Source organism: Lutra lutra, chromosome 12 (genome assembly GCF_902655055.1).
Source record: "Lutra lutra chromosome 12, mLutLut1.2, whole genome shotgun sequence".
Taxonomy (NCBI): Eukaryota; Metazoa; Chordata; class Mammalia; order Carnivora; family Mustelidae; genus Lutra; species Lutra lutra.
Genome location: NC_062289.1, coordinates 49,980,710 through 50,003,126, shown reverse-complemented (window position 1 = coordinate 50,003,126; position 22,417 = coordinate 49,980,710). Strand labels below are relative to the sequence as shown.

At 39.1% G+C, this 22,417-nt stretch overlaps 1 protein-coding gene and 1 non-coding gene across 2 annotated transcripts in view; one reads left to right on the top strand and one right to left on the bottom strand.

The window, feature by feature from the left end:
• Positions 1 to 16,316: 16,316 nt before the first annotated feature.
• Positions 16,317 to 16,389, top strand: TRNAK-CUU (transfer RNA lysine (anticodon CUU)). Its single transcript has one exon. It is a non-coding gene; the product is annotated as a tRNA-Lys (tRNA).
• Positions 16,390 to 19,414: 3,025 nt separating this feature from the next.
• The window catches only part of ABHD3 (abhydrolase domain containing 3, phospholipase), a 42,869-nt gene continuing 39,866 nt past the window's right edge, over positions 19,415 to 22,417 (bottom strand). Inside the window, exon 9 of the mRNA XM_047698526.1 lies at positions 19,415 to 20,083. Coding sequence (XP_047554482.1) covers positions 19,905 to 20,083 — 179 coding nt within the window. The 3' untranslated portion in view covers positions 19,415 to 19,904. The remainder of the gene's footprint in view (positions 20,084 to 22,417) is intronic.

The following is a 22,417-nucleotide window of genomic DNA, read 5'->3' as shown; positions in this document are numbered from 1 at the left end:
ACTGACTGGGAAAAGATACTTGTAAAGCATATGACCAATAAAGAGATTAAGATCTATAAAAAAATTTCCCTTAAATTAGTAAGGAAGACAGTCCAATAGAAAAGTAACTTTAAAAATATAGCCAGTTCACGGGGTGCCTGGGTGGCTCAGTGGGTTAAGCCTTTGCCTTCAGCTCAGATCATGATCCCGGGGTCCTGAGATCGAGCCCCGCATCGGGCTTGTGCTCCTCGGGGAGCCTGCTTTCTTCTCTCTCTGCCTGCCTCTCTGCCTACTTGTGATCTCTCTCTGTCAAATAAATAAAATCTTCAAAAAAAAAAATCCAATTCACATAAGAGGAAAGTCCAATAAAATGTGGGAAAATATGCCTAATATCTCTAGAATCAGGGAATGCAAAATTTTTAAATTTGCTGCCCATTTACCCAAGGGGATATATTGAAGAAATGTGGTATTGTTCTTTGTAATAGTAAATTGCTAACTAAATGTCCAATAGGAACAGTTGCTAAATTGCTATCTAATAAGATACATCAACGAATGAGCTAGAGCTGCCTGTATCACCACAGATGAGTCGCATGGTATTAAGCAAATAGTTCAAGTAGCAAAATACATACAGCTTGATGTCACTATATAAACAAGGCATATAAATCTTTAAGGATGTTGACAAGTGGTTAAGTTTTAGAAATGTAAAAACAAAAGGAAGGGAGTGTGGTAGAAAGGGACACATGAGTTTTACCTGGGTAATGCTCTGGGCTCTTGTTTTTTATTTTGTTTGTTTGGTAATGCTCTGTTTCTTAAGCTGGGTGATGGGTGTTCTTAGGTTGAACCACTTGAAATCGCTGATACTTAATTGTCAACCTATAAAAACATCACTTTCATATGGTTCAGCTTACTATTTCTGTTCATTTTTAAAAATTTTTTATTTATTTGAGAAAGAGTGGGGGCAGAGACAGCGAAGCAGATTTCCCCATGGAGCAAGGAGCCCAACGTGGGGCTCAATCCCGGGACTCTGGGATCAAGACCTGAGCCGAAGGCAGATAATTAACCGACTAAGCCACCCAGGTGCCCCTATTTCTATGCATTTTTAAAAGGAAATATGATTTTCAAAGCTATACTTGAAAATAGGCTAAAGAAAAACAAGTTTTAATATAAGTACTATCGCTTCGGCTACATTATCTCTGAAAATGACATTGGTGTAGGCACAAAAGGGATTTGTCATATGTGTTTGGCTAGCAAAACTTAAAGCTTGCTAGGAAAGGTTCAGAGACTCACACCCTGTGGGCCTGTGGTGTGCTGGTAAATGTTAAACAATTTGCAGCATTTGCTGATTCCTCTACCATGTCAATTTCAAACTACTAACATGCTGTCAACTAGTTCATAACATTTCTGAAATTTTGACATTCAGCTCTTTCACACTAGTATTGCACACCTGACCATCTCCCTGCCTCCCCCAGAAGTAAAGCTCTTTCCTCTCTTCCTGCTTGAAGATTAACATCCCATTGTTCATATCTGGTTTGATGAAGTTGGCCTCTTGGTGTGGTCCCGACAGGATGAAGCTGCAGAATTGGAGGTAGGTTTGGTGTGATTAGTTCATATAGGGCCAGGGAGCTCGAGGGGTGGGTATGGAAACAAGTAAAATGCTCTGCTCTGAAGTGTTCAACGGGTTGTGTAGGCTTTCTGGCCGGCTCTCATTTCCTCACTTCCTGGACCAAATTCCTCAAGATCATTTGTTCAGAGGCAACCTATGCTCTCATCCTCTTAATGCCTCTACCTGTCAAGTTTTACCCACTCTGCTACCCCTGGCTGCCTGCTTTACAACAGAAAAGCAAAAGCCAGTACCTTTCACTTCAGTTAATTTGAAGTGTACCAAGGTCCATACTGACTTGTCTCTTAAAATACAGAATGACAGCAAAATTTTTGCATTATTTGAAAGTTGTGTTTAGATAGGATTATTTTATGTCCAATGTTAGGAGGCATATTCCTGAGGGATGTGGGGAAATGCCATTTGAGAATTGGCCCTGGGGATCCTTGGATGCATGACAGTAAATACCCATAGCATGTGGACCTCTAAGTAGTATTTCTTTCTGGGGTAACTTGTTGCAATTGATAACTAAATTAGTTGACTTGCTATAGAGAATTACATTTGTGCCAGTGGTGGAAAATTCTTTGTAGTTCAAGTTAATACACTTAAGGACCTGATTCTGAGTAATTTTACTATAATTTTTTCCTTTAGATTTTAAGCCTTATTTTTTCTGAAATTTCATTTTTAATTATTTGAATATGCCTGAATTTTTACCGACATTTGGGTTTTCTTTTCATAAACAGCTTTATTGAGATGTAATTCACATATAATACAATTTACCCATTTAAAGCTTGCGAATCGGTGGCATTTAGTATATTTACAGGATTGTGCATCCATCACATTTCCATTCCATCCATCACAGCCCCAAACAAATTCCATCACTTTAGCTATCAACCTCCAATCTCCCCTTATCTGCCTCTAACCGTTGGCAACCACCAATCTACTTTTTGTCTGTCTAAATTTGCCTATCCTGGGCAGTTTGTATAAATGGAAACAATATGTGGTCCTTTAGGACTGACTTCTTTGACTTAGCATTAAGTTTTCAAAGTTCACCCAAGTTGTAGCATGTTAGTCCTTGATTTATTTTTTTTTTCCCACCCCAGTACTTCATTTACTGCTGAATAACATCCCATGGTATGACTATGCCACATTCTCTTTATTCATCAGTTGACAGACATTTTGGTTATTTCTCTTTGGGGCTATTATGAGTAATACTGCTGTGAACATTCATGTACAAGTTTCTATGGGCAGGTTTTCAACTTTCTTGTGTATATACCTAGAAATGGAACTCTTGGATCATATGGTAACTATGTTTAACATTCTGAGAAACTGCTAGACTGTTTTCCAAAGTGGCTGGAACCTTTGACATTCCCATAAACAATGTATAAAATGTATGAAGGTTCCGATTTCTGGGGAACCTGGGTGGCTCAGTCAGTTGGGCGTCCACCTTCAGCTCAGGTCATGATCCCAGAGTCCTGGGATCAAGTCCCACATCCGGCTCCCTGCTCCATGGGGAGCCTGCTTCTCCCTCTCTCTCTGCCTGCTGCTCTAGGCCTGCTTGTAGTCTCTCTGTCAAATAAAGAAAATCTTAAAAAAAAAAAAAAAAGGTTCCAATTTCCACACCATCACCAACACTTAATTATTATCTTTGGATAATATTTTTATCTTGTATTGCCATAACAACAGTTTTCATATTGTGCCAAATTAAAGAGACTAAACCATGTACCTGACAGCTTTGAATGACAATTTTTCTCTCCAAGCACAGTGCTACATTTTTAAAACATGACAATCATATTAAAATCACTGTAAGACAGCATTTCCCACCTGCATAAAATAAGGCTCAGAAAAATTAAACATCAATAAGCTTTTTACCTACATCTACCCTAGGAATAGTCCAGTAAGGAACAACCATACTAGGTAGGCCTGTCCCTGGGAGTGGACGTGAGAAGACATCCAATAACTTGACTGAAATAGGGTTTCAACAAGCTATATGCTTTCAGAAACACAACTTCCTTATCAGCTCTTATTCCAAATCACTGCCATAACCTCCTAAATAATTGTCTACTGGCTGTTTACTATACACACTGGCTCTTCATAGTGACAGAGCTGGCCATTTGAGGGAGAGAGCTGCCCCTGAGCCTTCCACTCTGGAGAACCTCTCGGGTTAATTTGATTCATTTGAAAAAAATGAGCCTTTCTCTTCACAATAAGGAAACATTTTCATTCTAGAAGCCAAAATAAACTACGGGAAGGCAACTGACAAGGGTTTCCAAACCTAGAGCTTCAGTTTTCTTTTTGTCTGCATCCATGGACAGTTAATGGTCATTCAGTAGCTACACACACCACCCCCCATAAGAGCCTTCCAAGTCAGGGAGGAGATTTCACAATTTCAGTGAAGATATGGGTGTTTCCAATTAAACAAGAGTCACTTCCACATCTGCTTGTCAGACTGATCTACAGCTCTGCATAAGCTGAATCTGGGCTCTACTCTGTGGTTTTAAGATGTTAGCTAGGGCCTGGCATTTGTTTTTATTGAGTATTTCCCCTTAACTGTGCACAATTAAAGCATTTGATAATTGTTTTTGTTTCTTCTTGCTGGAAATAATGTACATCATCTAAGGGATTTTGGCTAAAATGAATCTTAATGTGCTCATAGATTAAAGGAAACCAATAAGCTTTTTTTTTCATAGATTAAAGGAAAACAATAAGCTTTTTTTTTTTTTTTTTTTTTTTTGGAAACCTTATTAAGGCTCTTCAAAGAAACAACCAATAAGAGATATTTACATATAAAAAGACATTTATTATAATGAATTGGCTCACACAGTTATGGAACCTGAGAAGTTCTATGATCAGCCCCCTGTAAGCTGGAGACCTAAGAAAGTCAGCAGTGTAGTTAGAATCTGAGTCCAAAGAGCTGAAAACCACTGATGTGAGCCCAAAGTCTTGAGGACTGGGAGAGCAATGGTGTGAGTTCCAGTCCGAAGGCAGAAGACCTGTGTCCAGCCCAGTCAATCAGAAAACAAATTCTAGCTTCCTCTACCTTCTATCAGGCCCTCGATGACTTGAATGATGTGCACCCAGATTGGGCAGAGCAATCTCCTCTACTCAGTTGCTACTCTCATCCAAAAACACCTTCACAGATTTACCCAGAAATAATGTTCAACCAAATATCTAGGCACCCTGTGACCCAGTCAAGTTGACACATAAAATTAACCATCACAGAGATCAATTCTTTACATCTTCTATCTTGATCATCTCCTCTCACTTGCATATCTACCTCTTACCACTTGTCACCTTCACCTCTGATGTAGTTTCTCCCACCCACTAAACTGCAATCTTCCCTTTCAGAGTGTATCTTCTATGTATATTTTACACTTCTGTGTGTAACATTGGCAGTCTCCGTGTGTGTAGATGTTTTGCTGGCAACCAACTTAGAAAAAGCAAACATTCTGCTAAGAACATACTGTACCTCAATGAGAAGCATGTTCATTTAGGCCAAGGTCTTTCTGGATCATTTTTTTTTTATTTATTGTGGATTATATTTCAGTAAGAAATAATGTGCTTGAGTTTCCTAAGTATATTTTTATAATAGGTTCCTAATCTTTACTAAGTATTCTCATAAAGTGACAACCCTCAGGGAACATCCATGAAAACTGTAACCTAAAAATTATCTTTCATATCGGGGCAATGTGTCTTTCTCTTTCCACATTCCTGCCTGAGACCATGAAATAGGATAGAGTCCACAGAATGTTGAGGGTCAAAGAGGTTTGGTCATTTTGTGTACCTTACTTTCCAAGGAATCCTGTGTTGTACTGACATTCCCCAGGGTCTTCTGCTAAAAGGCCAGCATGGAGGTTCTCCACACTGTGTGGCTTTCTGTTTTGTATTTGATCCACAGATCGGGTAAATGTGCACTGTGCATTCAGTTATTCCCATAAATCTGTCCTAAACTGTGCATTGAGGGAAGAAAGGCATTCCGGTTTATCTTCCAAACTATGTTCTTTGATCCAGTTCACCACCAATAAAACATATAATCTAACTCTACCTGTTTTAGTCAATTTGACTCAAAACCCAGAGATGGTTAATTGGCACTCTTGAAACCCCAAAACATTGAATTATAGATATAGATATGGTCCTAATAAATAAATTTGATCACAAATTCCTGATGCATATTTGTGGCATACATGCATACATACATCTGTCTATGTGGGTTCCTGCTTTATTTAAAGCTGGATTGAGGTCAATTATGAGCCAGAACATTGAGAATACAGAACTTTGGAGACATCAGGTTAAGTGGCATACACTGTAGCATACACTGTTAGTTACCCAACCAATATCCATTCTCTGCTCTTACCAATGGAACCCAATTTTGTTGGAAATAGAAATATGTTTAGCATTAAAAGCTTTCTTTACCTGCCCATCTTGTTCTTGGCCTTCTTACTTGAGTCACAGATCAGAGGACTGGAAATGTAGCAGCTCTCTTTTATCAGTGAGGAAAAGTCCAAGAAACCTAAACCCTGACATTCTTGATGTGCGGAGTCAGTGTCAGCATCTTACAACCGGGAGATCAAGAGGCGTGTTCTGACTGAGCCAGCGAGCTACTCTAATGGATTCTAAGAAGAAAGATCACTTAACCTCTGTGCTATATTATTCCTGCCCATCTTGGAACCTTGGAAAAGTTACATAAACTTTCTGTTTCCTCATCCATCAGATCTGAAAGGTGTGCTGCAAGGATTAAAATAACAAAATAAGGGGCTCAGTCGGTTAAGTGTCTGCCTTCAGCTCTGGTTATGATCCCAGGTTCTGGGATCAAGCCCTGCATCAGGCTCCCTTCTCAAGGAAGAGTCTGCTTCTCCCTCTGCTCTACCCTGCTCCTGCTCTCTCTCAAATTAATAAATAAAATCTTCAGAGTAAAATAACACAAGTAAAGCACTTTGAATACTATTTGGCATAAAGTGAGATGTTGGTAAAAGTTATTATAAATTTTCATAAATCAACACTCAGAAAGTAAGGATAATAAATATTCATTCTTGAAAAATAAATAAATATTCATTTTTGGAGTATTAATACCTCAATCATAGTAATAATAACTGATAATATCTTACATTTTGAAAAGCACTTTGCTGGCTAATAAATAATTTTGTGTACTTGATATAATTTGATGTTCATAATCTTCAGTGGTAGCTTGGTATATTGTGCCTATTTTTTTTAAAGATTTTATTTATTTATTTGACAGACAGAGATCACATGTAGGCAGTAAGGCAGGCAGAGAGAGAGAGAGAGAGAGAGGAGGAAGCAGGCTCTCCACTGAGCAGAGAGCCTGATGCGGGGCTTGATCTCATGACTTGAGCCGAAGGCAGAGGCTTTAACCCACTGAGCCACCCAGGTGCCCCTATTGTGCCTATTTTTAGATGACTAAAGTAAACATCAGAGAGGTTAAATATCCTTCTGCAGGTTTCACAGCTCATAATTCCAAATTTAGGAATTTTTTTTAACACTGTCATGCTGTTAGGAGAAAAACAATATGCTATTCTAAATAGATTGATTCCAGTAATTAACTGATAGATCCTTTTTGCTGCATATTTGGCCATGAAGATGGGGAGTTTTTAGGAACTGTGAAATCATATGACCCTTCTCCAAAATACCCATCCTTCCCAACATGACTGGTGAATACTACAGTGGTTCGACCAGCTCTCCCCTTTGAATGAGCAATTTTGAATTCTGAACAGATGCTTCTAACCATTTTTACTTGGAGTTAATTACAGGTCAGCTACTTTGAACTTTCTGGGGAGAACTTTGGGATGGAGGGAATGTAGTTCCTACATTCCAACTACAATAATTCACTTCCCCACTGCTCTCTGCCCCACTCCAAAGAGGTGGAAACATGGGAAATATTTCCAGTTACGGATGTATAAAAGACATAGGTATTGATTTTGTCTATGTCAGATTCTCTTACAAGAACTTGTCTTAATTCAAGGTAAAGGAGAAATAGAGTAGAAAATCTATAGAGCTAAATATGAATAGAAATTATAAATTATTTAACATCAACTTCATAGTGATTCAGCTTTAGATTTGGAAATGGGGAAGGATCTTTCTGAAAGCCAGGCTTTCCAACTCCACTTGCCAAATACCTTGTAAGTGGTACAGAATTGCAAAATACTCTAACATTCCAGTCAAGACCTAATTCCCTTTACTTAGTAATTTGCCTTTGGTTCAAGCAAATCCATGCTCCAAATACTCTTCAAGTTGGGCAAAAGATATGATTTATAATGTAATAAACCTAAAAATCATATTAATGAGTTCATGAGTCATTTTGTCTTTTCCTTACTTCCTGGTGATTGGTTTTCTCTAGGAATAGTGTTGATGAAAACCATAATTACAGATAGGCAATGGAACAAGTGAACTATGGGTACATTAAACATACCTATAATATTAACTAATGCCATGAACTAGTTTTGTCTTCTTTCTGCTGACAAGGCTTGGAATTAGAAGGAGAAGATACACATTAATTTTATTTAAGATTTTATTTATTTATTGGACAGAGAGAGAGAGTACAAGCAGGGGGAGCAGCAGGGAGAGGGAGAAGCAGGCTCCCACTGAGCAGAGAGCCGGACATGGGGCTCAATCCCAAGAACCTGGGATCACGACCTGAACCAAAAGCAGATGCTTAACCGACTGAGCCACCCAGGCACCTCCACATTAATTTTCAAATGTTGTTTAAATTTTACCCTGGTTATGTTTTATGACTTGTATCAACCCCAGCCACCTTTCAATTTAGGTTGCTAATTTTTTCTTGATTTTATTTTTAGTAGTAGAATAAGAGGAAGGACAAATGGGAACTAATGAGAAACTTCAACAAATGAATTTCTGCCTCCAGAGAGATTCACTAAATCTTGTGCTCAGGGTTCTCCAAAGGTATGCATCCTTCCTGTTTCTCCAAGGAACTAAAATTTCATTTACATTGCCCTCCTTCTTTGTACCAAAGAAGCTGCAGAAATTCACCCAGAGGTCACTGAGACATGAAGCTGAGGTTGAAACATCCCCCCCTCCAAAAGTCAAGTTGGATGAAAGAATTAACTTACATGAGTTGGAAGAATACAAGGAAAATGAATTAAATGGATTTGTCTTTCATTTGCTTTCTCCCTCTTTTCTGTAACTTAGTTTACACATTCTTTCTGGAAGCCCTTTGCTTCCATCTGTACTCCTCAGAAAATATTATCTTTCCTTTAAGGTCTCACTTAAGTATTACCTTCTCTGTGAAGCCCCCCCCCCCTTTTTAAAATTTTTTAAGTATTTATTTATTTATTTGATAGAGATCACAAGTAGGCAGAGAGAGAGGGGGAAGCAGGCTCACCACCGAGCAGAGAGCCCGATGTGGGGCTCGAAATCACGACCCTGGGATCATAACCTGAGCTGAAGACAAAGGCTTTAACCCACTGAGCCACCCAGGCGCCCCTGTGAAGCCCCCCCCCCTTTTTTAAAGATTTTATTTATTTATTTGACAGAGAGAGATCACAAGTAGAGAAAGAGGCAGGCAGAGAGAGAGAGAGAGAGGGAAGCACGCTCCCTGCTGAGCAGAGAGCCCGATGTGGGACTCGATCCCAGGACCCTGAGATCATGACCTGAGCCGAAGGCAGCGGCTTAACCCACTGAGCCACCCAGGCGCCCCTGTGAAGCCCCTTTTAATTCTCGCTCCCATCATAATAATATTTTCTCTCTTTTATATTCCCAGAACATTTTGTACATCTGCTATAATATTTATCAAAACCTACCTTGAGGGGCACCTGGGTGGCTCAGTAGATTGGGCACTGGACTCTTGGTTTCTGCTTAGGTCAGGATGTCAGGCTCATGGGATTCAGCCCCTTATGGGGCTCTGTGCTCAGTGCTTCGCTCCCTCTCCCTCTTCCCATGCACATGCGCTCTTATTCTCTTTTATGAGCAGGAGGAGGGGGCAGAAAGAGATGGAGAAGCAGACTTTCTGCTGACCAGAGCCAAAGGCAGATGCTTAACTGACTGAGCCGCCCAGGTGCCCCCAAGCCCACCATTCTTTTTTTTTTTTCCTTTCCCCTAACATTTTATTTATTTATTTATTTAAATTAATAGATAATGGATTATTTGTTTCAGGGGTACAGGTCTGTGATTCATCAGCCTTACACAATTCACAGCACTCACCATAGCACATGCCCTCCCAGTCCCATTGGAGGACTATATCCCAGCCCCATACCCTCCCAATGTCCATCACCCAGGCACCCCTCAACCCACCATTCTTAAGTGTCAGGAATTACATATATAATTTTATATATAACATATATATATATATATATATATATATATATATATATATATATATAGTAAACATACATACACAAAAGTACCAAACCACATAGGAGCCATATGTAATCAAAAGATCATTAATAGCACCTTGGCAACCTCTACTTTCTTCCAGTCACTATTCTCTCCCAAAATCACTATCTTAATTTCCAATAGTATAGCTTATGTTTGTCCATTTTTGAGAATGACATGCCACTTTTGTTTTTAACACTTTGCACATGTCCACTTTTATCTGATAATAAGGAAATGCATTGCTGGAGGGCTTCCCCCCAGGAGGTGTCATTTGTTGCTTATCATCTGTAGGCAAAAAAACCCAATGATTGGTATTATGAGAAATTAGGGAAAATAGAAGTGAGCTTGAATCTAGCTTTCCTGCTGTTGCTGAATATTTGAACTGTTAGATCAATTTTCTTATCTTTTTATGTAGAGTGACTTTTCCTATCATTTCATTACAAAGTACCATTAATCTTTCCAGTAGCTTGATATGAAAAATGAATAAAAAGAAAATAAAAGAGTATAAAAATAACTGCCTTAAATGAACTATTCCCATGCCTTCCTCTGCCTTTCATTTGCTGACATTTCTTAATATTTTCACATGTTTCTTTGATACATTTTGAGATACTTGCAAAATTCACACATTTACATAATTTGAATATCTTAAGCTGACTTGTTTAACTTTAATACCTTTCTGTTTAACCCCTATTAGTATGTCTTTAAAAAAATGGGAATATCAAATGCTGTGAGGATGCAAAGTAACAGGGACTCCCATAAATTCCTGGTAGGAATGCACATGTAAAGACACTTCGGAATCTACTTTGTCAGTTTCTTTTTTTTTTTTTTTAAAGATTTTATTTATTTATTTGACAGAGAGAGATCACAAGTAGGCAGAGAGAGAGGAGGAAGCAGGCTCCCCGCTGAGCAGAGAGCCCGATGCAGGGCTCGATCCCAGGACCCTGAGACAATGACCTGGGCCGAAGGCAGAGGCCCCAACCCACTGAGCCACCCAGGTGCCCCTACTTTGTCAGTTTCTTACACAGTTAAACGTACACCCCCCATATCACCCAGCAATTCCACTCCTAGGTATTTTCCCAAAAGAAATGGAAACTTGTGTTTGCACAGAAACCTATGTTCAAAAATCTTTTCATTTATTTGAGGGGGGAGGGAGCAGAGGGAGAGAGAGAATCCTAAGCAGACTCCCTGCTGAGTGTGGAGCCCGTCATCTCAGGGCTTGATCTCACCACCCTAAGATCATGACCTTAGCCGAAATCAAGAGTCAGACACTCAACTGAATGAGCCACCCAGGTGCCCCACAAATACCTGTATTCAAATTTTTTTTAAAAGATTTTATTTATTTATTTGACAGACCGAGATCACAAGTTGGCAGAGAGGCAGGCAGAGAGAGGAAGGGAAGCAGGCTCCCTGCTGAGCAGAGAGCCCGATGCGGGGCTCGATCCCAGGACCCTGGGATCATGACCTGAGCCAAAGGCAGAGGCTTTAACCCACTGAGCCACCCAGGGGCCCCCATTCAAACGTTTATAATAGCATTTATTCATCATCACCAAGGATTGAAAACAGCCCAGATATCCTTGAACTAATGAATGGATAAACAAAGACTGGTATATCTATATAATGGAATACTACTCAGATAAAAACGAATGAATTCTTGAATTAGAAACTGTAGATAAATAATTTTTTTAAAAAGATTTATTTATTTATTTGAGAGACACAGAGATAGAGAGAGAAAGTAAGCATGAATCGGGTAAGGGGCAGAAGGAGAGGGAGAGAGAATTTCAAGCAGATTCCGTGCTGAGCAAGGAGCCCAGCACAGAGTTGAGTCCCATGATCCTGAGATCATGAACTGAGCCTAAACCGAGAGTCAGACACTAAACCGACTGAGCCATTTGGGCGCCACAGAACTATAGATGAAACTAAAATGCATTTTGTCAAGAGAAAGGAAGCTAAACCCAAAAGGTTTACATATGCATGATCTCATTTATATAACACTCTGGAAAAGGCAAGATGAAAGAGAGAAAAACCGATCAGAGTTTGCCAGGGTCTGTGGGGGCAGAAGGTATGGTTTTCTACACGTATTTATCAAGGCGGAATTGGGCGAGTGATGGAAAGATTGCCTGTAGAACTGTGGTGGTGGACACACAACTCTGTGTATTTGTTAAAGCCTATAGAACTGTTTATCACAGGAGGTGAACTTCATATAAATTTAAAAAATCTACCAGGATGTGGAGAGGAGGATGAAATGCACATGGTGACAAATTTAACTATATTACAAATGAGTCACATAACCACACTGAAAGGAGTTAAGCAACTGAAAAACAGTTTTTGTTTTTTTTTTTAAGATTTTATTTATTTGTCAGAGAGAGAGAGCGAGCGAGCACAGGCAGACAGAGTGACAGGCAGAGGCAGAGGGAGAAGCAGGCTCCCCATAGAACAAGGAGCCCGATGTGGGACTCGATCCCAGGACGCTGGGATCATGACCTGAGCCGAAGGCAGCGGCTTAACCAACTGAGCCACCCAGGCGTCCCTGAAAAACAGTTTTGAATGGATATTGCACCACTTGTTTTTTTTGTAAAGACAAAAAGGGCGTTATATAAAAAAATGTAATCTAGTCAGTAAATTTGTCATGGGGTGGTCTGAAACTGCTTTATTTATAATCTATTTGTATGGTATATGTATATGTATATGTATTTTACTGGGAGAGGGTTACAGATAAGGAAAGAAGGGAGGCTAGAATTATTTCTGTGTTGCTAAGTTGGGGTCAGAGGTATCAGTATGGACTCTTGTTTATTTACAGATGATAGATACGTTTATATGTACATGTGTATGCATTATACATTAATTTTTTCCTAACTCCATTGAGAGGGACTATAAGCAGTGGGGCCCAGTGCAATGAGCATATCTAGCATCAAAGTCTTGGTTTTTAAATGGTATTCCTTTTTTTTTTTTTTTTTTAAGATTTATTCATTTAGGGGCGCCTGGGTGGCTCAGTGGGTTAAAGCCTCTGCCTTCGGCTCAGGTCATGATCCCAGGGTCCTGGGCTGGGATCGAGCCCCGCATCGGGCTCTCTGCTCGGCGGAGAGCCTGCTTCCTCCTATCTCTCTCTGCCTGCTTCTCTGCCTACTTGTGATCTCTGTCAAATAAATAAATAAAATCTTTAAAAAAAAGATTTATTCATTTATTTGACATAGAGAGAGAGAAAAAAAAAAAACACAAGCAGGGGGAGCAGCAGGCAGAGCAAAGGGGGTCAGCAGGCTCACAGATAGTTGGGCTTGATCCCAGGACGCTGGGATCATGATCTATCCCAAAGGCAGATGCTTAACTGACTGAGCCACCCAGGTGCCCTTTAAACACTAGTCTTTAAAGAAAGGAACCAGGGCTCCTTGGAGAATTAATTGATTCCAAGGCTGGAATAGTGAAAATACAAGATGAGCCTTTTAGAGCACCTTAGTGCTACCAGAGAGCTTAAAAACAAACGAAGGCATATCAAATAAACAAATCAACCAGAGAAAAATCCCAAGCTGAACAACTAAAATAACAAAATAACCATAGTACTGAATTCTAACCCAAAGAATTATAATATCACCAATTCTTGGTGACTATGAATAAAGCTACTATAAACATTAACAGATAAAGCAGTTTCAGATTTTTATATGAACAGGTTTTCATTTCTTTTTTTTTTTTAAACTTTATTTATTTATTTAACAGAGAGAGAGAAATCACAAGTAGGCAGAGAGGCAGGTAGAGAGAGGGGGAAGCAGGCTCCCTGGTAAGCAGAGAGCCTGATGCGGAGCTTGATCCCAGGACCCTGAGATCATGACCTGAGCCAGAGGCAGAGGCTTAACCCACTGAGCTACCCAGGCACCCCCAGGTTTTCATTTCTCTTGGGAAAATTGCCTAGCAGTGGTAAACAAATATCCATGATACACTGGTATCAGTGAGTGAATATATCAAGAAATGGACTGGGGAAGAGAGAAGTGACAACTCTGTCAGAAGAATTTCAGTTTTAAATATAAAGGAATATGGGGCATAAAAAGTCACTATCAGAACACCATGGCACGATCCACCAAAGAGTAAGGAGAGGTTAAAACAGAAACAGGGTATTTGCATAGTTTCAAAGTATTTCCCCAGCACCAGCACCACCTTAGCCACGGAATCCAAGTTAATGGGACCGTACAGATCAATATGGGCTTTTTTCCTTACCCTGAACCCAATGTGTTGTTAGAGCTCAAACTCACCACCTAGAGATCAAGAGTCACATGCTCTATGGACTGAGCCAGCCAGGCACTCACCAATGTGTTTTTTATAGAGAAAGCTACATTATGTCAGTAGTATATAATAGTAAGCATCTTTTCATAGATACTTCTTACATTTCTATAGCACTTCATAGCTCACAAAGCACTTTTACAGACATATTATCTCTTTAATCCTTGTACTAATCTGAACATTCTGCATTTTATTTTTTTATTTTTATTTTTTAAAAGATTTTATTTATTTATTTGACCGAACGAGAGTTCACAAGTAGGCAGAGAGGCAGGGAGAGAGAGAGGGGGAAACAGGCTCCCTGCTGAGCAGAGAGCCTGATGCGGGGCTTGATCCTAGGACCCTGAGATCATGACCTGAGTGGAAGGCAGACACTTAACCAACTGAGCCACCAAGCAACTCTATTTGATCCAAATTATCTAAATTATTTAAAAGAGATATTCAAAGAGGTAAATTATACTTGTCAAATTCTTGTTTTTCACTATTTTCAAAATAATCCCCACATTTAGGTGAAGGATAGATCCAGAAAAGTATTACTTAATTACAGTATAGCACAGTTGAATAATGCACAGCTTTAAATATGATGAGAGCAGGAAACATCATTTTTATCATCATAAGTCCCATGAACATATATCAATCTCTTTGTTTAGAGATAAAATTTAAAAGTAAAACGATAAAATCAATTATATGCAATGATTCTTACTGTATTGGGTATCATTGCTGGTGTCAATTTTGTATTGTAGGAGAAGGACTACCAGTTCCTGTTCTATGTCTTAGCTTGTTTTCCGAAAAGGTTAGGTCCAAAGTACTATTTTTTAAGTGAGACCCGGAGTTGAAATAGACCATTCCCTGAGTATTCTTTATCACCTGACCTTGCAAATTGTCCTCATTGACTCCAAATTAGGTTCTAAAATGTTGAGTGCTTACCTTGTGCCCAGGGCTTTGTTAGGTTCAGAGAAACTGTGTAATTTTACCAATCACCATTTTGACTATAAAGTCAGTAGGGGAAACAGTCTGCTTTAACAGATAATTTGATGGGGAGAGTGGTTACTAAAATCTCTCCTCTCCCCACTCTTTTTTTTTTTTTAAAGATTTTATTTATTTGTCAGAGAGAGAGGAGAGCGAGCGAGCACAGGCAGACAGAATGGCAGGCAGAGGCAGAGGGAGAAGCAGGCTCCCCGCCAAGCAAGGAGCCCGATGTGGGACTCGATCCCAGGACGCTGGGATCATGACCTGAGCCGAAGGCAGCTGCTTAACCAACTGAGCCACCCAGGCGTCCCTCTTTTTTTTTTTTTTTTAAGGATTTTATTTATTTATTTGTCAGAGAGAGAGAGAGAGCACAAGCAGGGGGAACAGCAGGCAGAAGGAGAAGCAGGCCCTGCACTGAGCAGAGAACCCGATGTGGGACTTGATTCCAGGAGGCTTAATCGACTGAGCCACCCAGGTGTCCTCCTCTCCCCAGTCTTGATTTGCATGTAGGATCTACTGTGCCATCAGAGTCAAGCCCTGGTTCAAATGATATTAAGTATTATTAATTAATAATAAACCTAATATGAGACAGACACCGTGCTGATCCCAGGGGATAAAATGGAGAGCAAAGAGGATATGTTCCCTGTCTTCACTGTATTTATAGACTGCTGGGGGAGAGCTGATAAGAAGTTATGACAACTAAGTGTGACAACTGCCATAGACAACAGTGACTTCTTTAACTTTCAGTAACTCCTAGAATTCCAGTCTTTTATTTTTTTATTATTTTTTTTAATATTTTATTTATTTATTTTGACAGACAGAGATCACAAGTAGGCAGAGAGGCAGGCAGAGAGAGAGAGGAGGAAGCAGGCTCCCTGCGGAGCAGAGAGCCCTATGCGGGGCCCAATCCCAGAACCCTAGGATCATGACCTGAGCCGAAGGCAGAGGCTTTAACCCACTGAGCCACCCAGGCGCCCCGAATTCCAGTCTTTTAAACTGTAGGTTGCAACCCATTAGTAGGTCTAAAAAAATTTTTTAGAGTAATTTTTTAAAAGTCATAAAAAATCAATGCACAAAAGCAGAGAGAATAATACACCTGTACACCCATACCCCAGATTTAAGAATTAGTAAGATTTTCATTTAAAAAAATGAAAATAGGAAGGATGCCTGGATGGCTCAGTCGGTAGGGCATGTGACTCTTGATCTCAGGGTCATGAGTTCAAGCCTCACTTTGGGTGTGGAGCCTACTTTAAAAAAAAAAATTAAAAAGGAAACAGTAAAGGAAAATGGGATAGTTGAAAGAATAAAATAGACCGGACTAGAATAGGATGGGCTACAAATTATAAGGGTGTATTACCCTCTGAATATTGCACATGGTAAGAGAAACCATTGTTCCATAAAATTTGTGTGTATTTACTGAATTTAAGATATTAAAAAAATGTATAGGACTCTGTCAAAAAGGAAAAAAGGAAAGCTACAGTATCCGTTTGTATTCCTATTGTGAATACAATGCTCTGTAAGAAGGCTTTATATAAATGGTGATGACAATAGGAACAGAAACATGAAGAGCTAGCAAGTGGAAAAGTACATACACATAAATTAACTTATTACAACAGGGAGCTGGCTTACAAGGTAGTATTTTCACGCTTATATTGCTATTACTCAACTAATGTTGCCTAAGAACCTACTCTGTTTCAGGCAATATGCTAAGTGCATGGGATGTAGTAATAATTAAAACACAGCCTTCTTTCTCAGAGCTTGTTATTGTTTGCAGATACAGCTGGGGAGAAGAGTATATCCTCCACATGAAAGAATCAACACTTGAAAATGCTCATCTCATTATAACTCGAACGCACACACAAGCACATGCCTGTATAGCCGTATTTAGTTTTTTTTTGTTTTATACTGAGATCATACTGTATAAACTAGCAGATTGTTTTTCATTAAATAACGTATCAGAACTATCTTTAAAAATAAGTACACATAGGGATGCCTGGGTGACTCAGTCAGTTAAGCGTCTGCCTTTGGTTTGGGTCATGATCTCAGGACCATGGAATGAGTCCTGCATCAGGCTCCTTGCTCAGCAGGGAGCCTGCTTCTTCCTCTGCCTGCTGCTCCTCCTGCTTGTGCTCTCTGACAAATAAATAAATAAAATCTTTTAAAAAATAAGTAATATGGTGTTACCTCATTCTTTTTGATGGTCATACAAGTGTTGTTGTCATAATTTACTCATCTCTCACTAAACAGGTTGTTATCATAAATGTCTAAGCTGCAACCAGCTTGTGTCTTTACATATAATTGCTGGCTGTTCTATAGGATAGATTCTTTTTTTTTTTTTTTAAAGATTTTATTTATTTATTTGACAGAGAGAAATCACAAGTAGGCAGAGAGGCAGGCAGAGAGAGAGGAGGAAGCAGGCTCCCCGCTGAGCAGAAAGCCCGATGCGGGGCTCGAACCCAGGACCTGGGATCATGACCTGAGCCGAAGGCAGCGGCTTAACCCACTGAGCCACCCAGGCGCCCCAGGATAGATTCTTCAAAATGGGATTTCTAGATGTTTGCTCTTCTTTTAATGCTATCAAAATATTTTGCCTTCCAAAAAGTTGCTCCTTTACACAACTTAACAAACATTTGTATAACTTTTTCCCCATACTGTCACCAACACTATATATTATTAATCCTGTATGTTATTAAACTTGTAATCTCATGGTCACAGATCGCTTTGTTTTTATTTTTTATTTATTTTTTTAAAAAGATTTTATTTATTTATTTGACACAGAGAGAGAGATCACAAGTAGGCAGAGAGGCAGGCAGAGAGAAGGGGAAGCAGGCTCCCCACTGAGCAGAGAGCCTGATGCGGGGCTCGATTTCAGGATCCTGAGATCATGACCTGAGCCAAAGGCAGAGGCTTAACCCACTGAGCCACCCAGGTGCCTCCGCTTTGTTTTTAAATTTTGCATTTCCTAAACTACTAGTGAGATTGTCCACCTTTTTATAAATCTTATAAATTTATAAATTTTAAACTTAAAATAAGTTTTTAAAATTTATAAATTTTTTGGTTTTGTTTTTTTTTGAAGCAAAGTGGAAGTATATTAAGTGAAGGTAAGAACAGAAAGGAAAGAAAAAGAAAAAAGCTCTCTAGAGTGAGAGATGGCCTGCCCTTTGGCTATTATTCTGTGGGTGTCCTTTATATATCCTTGCCCATTTTTCTATCAGGTGTTTCATTACCAATTTTTAAGAGTTCTTTAGCTGTGGGAGATACTAATCTACTGTATATGGCAATTTTTTTAAAAGATATTATTTATTTATTTATTTATTTGAGAGAGAACAAGCAAGAGCACAATTGGGGGGAGAGGCAGAAGTAGACTCCCTGCTGAGTGGGGAGCCCAACGTGGGGCACGATTCCGGGACCCTGGGATCTTGACCTGAGCCCAAGACAGACGCTTAACTGGCTGAGCCACCCAGGCATCCCTGCAAATACTTTTCTTTGTCATTTTTAGTCTAATTTTGTTCATGGTGATTTTGTAGAACTCAAGTTTTCATGTTTATGTAATCACAACTGTCACTTCTATGTGGGTTCTCATTTTTATATTTTGCTTCAGATGTTACCTCTCCACTCTAAAACTATACAAATAATGTCCCGTGTTTTTATCTAGTGCTTTTATGGATTAAAGAAATGTTTCTCTCTTTAACCTGGCTGGAATGAATTTTTGTATGTAGAGGGAGGTGAGGTGCTACCTCCCCCATTCTAGCACTGACCACTGGGTATAGTTTTCTTGATGCAATTTGTTTAAAATTTAGACGATAACTCTGAAAGACAGGATCAGTCCCACAAGAACCATACAGACTGAAATTGAGCCCCGCATCAGGCTCTCTGCTCAGCAGGGAGCCTGCTTCCCTGTGGGGGCTCCCCACCCCCACCTACTTGTGATCTTTCTCTGTCAAATAAATAAATAAAATCTTAAAAAAAAAGAAATAAAACATTTTAATATTTCTTACTAATGTATTCATGAAATTAGCATAAATTAATTTCTAGGGATTACTTTTTTATAGATAAAGACTCACAGACAATTTAAAATGATAGAATTTATTTTAATATATTGACATATATGTATGCACATATACTATTTTAAAAATAAGCATGAAAACTATAATTGTTATAAAACATAAATCAGCCTTAATTTATTATTATCAGAGTAAAAGAGCATGTATAGACATCAGTCTAACATTGTTGCATTTGCCTTTTAAAGTTAGAATATGTAAAAGATTTAGCGCATTGTATTTGATCTCATTCAGTTTTCACATTATCATCATTAGGTATAAATACCCTTAGGAATGTGCCAACTTTTAACTTACATTCTAATAATCAAAATCTCTTAACAGTTATTAAAGTACCATTAAGTCACCTAAAATGAGTAATCTAAAAAAATACCAGCCTAAATTAAAACCCTGAGGAATTAAAATCTTTTTTACACAATAGTTTTGGTTAAGTGCAATTCCATGTTTGACTACTTTATTTAAGGTCATACTTGGTAAGGCATAGTAAAAATAAAATCTACATAAGTTACAATCTAAATCTCTATTTCATTTCTCGCTACAAAGTTGTTTTGTTTTCCCAAAAAAGTGGTTTTTGCATGTCATTCTGGACCTCTTCACCACCTGCTGGCTTATCTGCTTTATATACAGTAGTTAAGATTTGTGCACTAAGCTGAGTTGCCTTTATATGGTGGTTCAGACAAAATGCACCTAAGGAGCTACATGCTGGAGAGTTCATGTCCATGCTCAACCATGGCCTGCACAAACTGCTTGAAGACTCGATCCATGTAAGTGGACTGCCTTGGCCAGATTCCTTCCAGAAAACCAATATGGCCTCCATAAGAAGTAAGGACCAAAGCAACATTAGGGTTTTGCTTGGCAGTTTCAATTGGAATAGCTTGGGGAAAGAAAAAGATGAGGGAAGGGGGGAGGTAAGAGAAGGAAAGGAGAAAGAAAAATACATAATTATTACCCAGTTTTGTTACAAAAAGTGCATGCTCTTATTATTTCTAATCATTATAAGTTGAAACACCATTACATAAATAAATATTTGTAAGGAGTACAGCTAACAGAATAAGTCTCACTAATTTATATCAGCCATTTATATTCTTACAACAGATCATGTTTACAGTTATGTACTAAACCACCATTTTTGGAAGAATCAATCCAAGTGTTTACTCATAACCTAAAAGTATAAAAAGGCCCAGTCTTGTTTTGAGAAAATAAAGAAAGGTGATTCAAGGAATGGTGAATACTTACATTATGTTCTAAGATCCCCACTTAGGTATTACACCAGGAAAACAAGAACTAATCTTATCACCTTTGTGAGAATGATAAATTCATTGTGCATGACTTTGGTTAATTTTACATGACGTTAGATTCCTGAGGGGTCAACTGTTGGCCAATTAAGCACTCAAAATTATATAATTAATTTATATAGTAAAAACATATATAGATAGCAAAAAGAGTGGAAAAAAATACTCCCAAGTGGCAATAGTGTTCAGCACTGGGGATTATTTTTTCTTTTTCTTCCTTGTCTTCCTTCCTTCCTTTCTTTTGTTTTCCTTTCTTTCTTTGAGTTTGTGATCTGAATTTTTTTTTAAGATTTTTATTTATTTATTTGACAGAGAGAGAGTGAGAGAGCACAAACAGGGGGAGTGTCAGAAGGAAAGGGGAGAAGCAGGCTCCCCACTGAGCAGGGAGCCCGACATGGGGCTCCATCCTAGGACTCCGGGATCATGACCTGAGCCAAAGGCAGACGCTTAATCAACTGAGCCACCCAGATGCCCCTTCATGGTCTGGCTTTCTATGTGTAGTCAGGAGAAAGAAAAATTTTATTTTGAAAATATAGCTGCTATATTTAAATAACTCTGTAGTAATGACAATCTTTTTCTATACTCAACAAAACCTATCCTGAGTAAAAGCTTCACTCTAAGGCATGTGAATTGAAGTTGTTTTATTTTTATTTTTTCTCCCATGCTTAGAGTTTACAATGAAAATGTTTTTTTTAAGATTTTTTAAAGATTTTATTTTTAAAGATTTTTATTTTAAAGATTTTATTTATTTATTTGTCAGAGAGATAGAGAGAGTACAGGCAGGCAGAGAGGCAGGTAGAGAGAGGGGTGGGGGGAAGCAGGCTCCCCACGGAGCAAGGAGCCCAATGTGGGACCCGATCCCAGGACACTGGGATCATGACCTGAGCCGAAGGCAGCCACTTAACCGACTGAGCCACCCAGGTGCCCCAGTGAAAATGTTTTGACTTAAGATCTATAATGAATCACAACCTGGCATGAGAAGTGTTTTAATTTCAGATACTGCTAAATCTTATCTCCTTCGTTAAGTTAATGTGGTTGTGGCAGTATTTAGACCTTCATATCCTGGACAGAGTCTTTTTTTTTTTTTTTAAAGATTTTATTTATTTATTTGTCATAGAGAGAGAGAGAGAGTGAGCACAGGCAGACAGAGTAGCAGGCAGAGGCAGAGGGAGAAGCAGGCTCCCTGCCAAGCAAGGAGCCCGATGTGGGACTCGATCCCAGGACGCTGGGATCATGACCTGAGCCGAAGGCAGCTGCTTAACCAACTCAGCCACCCAGGCGCTGGACAGAGTCTTAAGGGTAAATGAGCTAATTAAAGGTAAGATATCTCTATCCCGTACTCTTCTAATGAAGGAAAGGAAACTGACACACTCTAGAACTGAGACCCTTACAAGATGGAGCTACTGCTGTGTCCAAATTGCTTGTTCAGACGATGCGCTCAGCTTGACCCCTTTACACAATGCTCTCCAAAGAATAAATTTCAAGATCCTACATCAAGGCCCAGCAAGCCAAGTCCTTGCCCAAACGGGCCCTAAACTCATATCCTTGGCCAGCCCCATCTAAAGAAGAGTATTTCCTATCTTGGGTGTGAGCTCAAGAGCAGGATAAGGTGAAATGACATCTTATTTTTGCTTTTCCTTTTTCACGTTACATTAAAGGCTTTGATTTAGAATGCTTCACTTGCCTCTGATGGAATTATTATGTTATGAGTCCCAATTTCACACTCTGGATACACTCAGGAATTTCTGACACTGATAGTTACAGTCCTATCACAAGAACAAAGGCTGTGCCCCATTGAGTCACGTGAAAGATGCTGGCTGCCTGCGTTCTCAGGATGCAGACAGTTGCCTACTTATTCAAAGTGGCAAGACTATCTTTTTTTTTTTTCTTAAAGATTTTATTTATTTATTTCACAG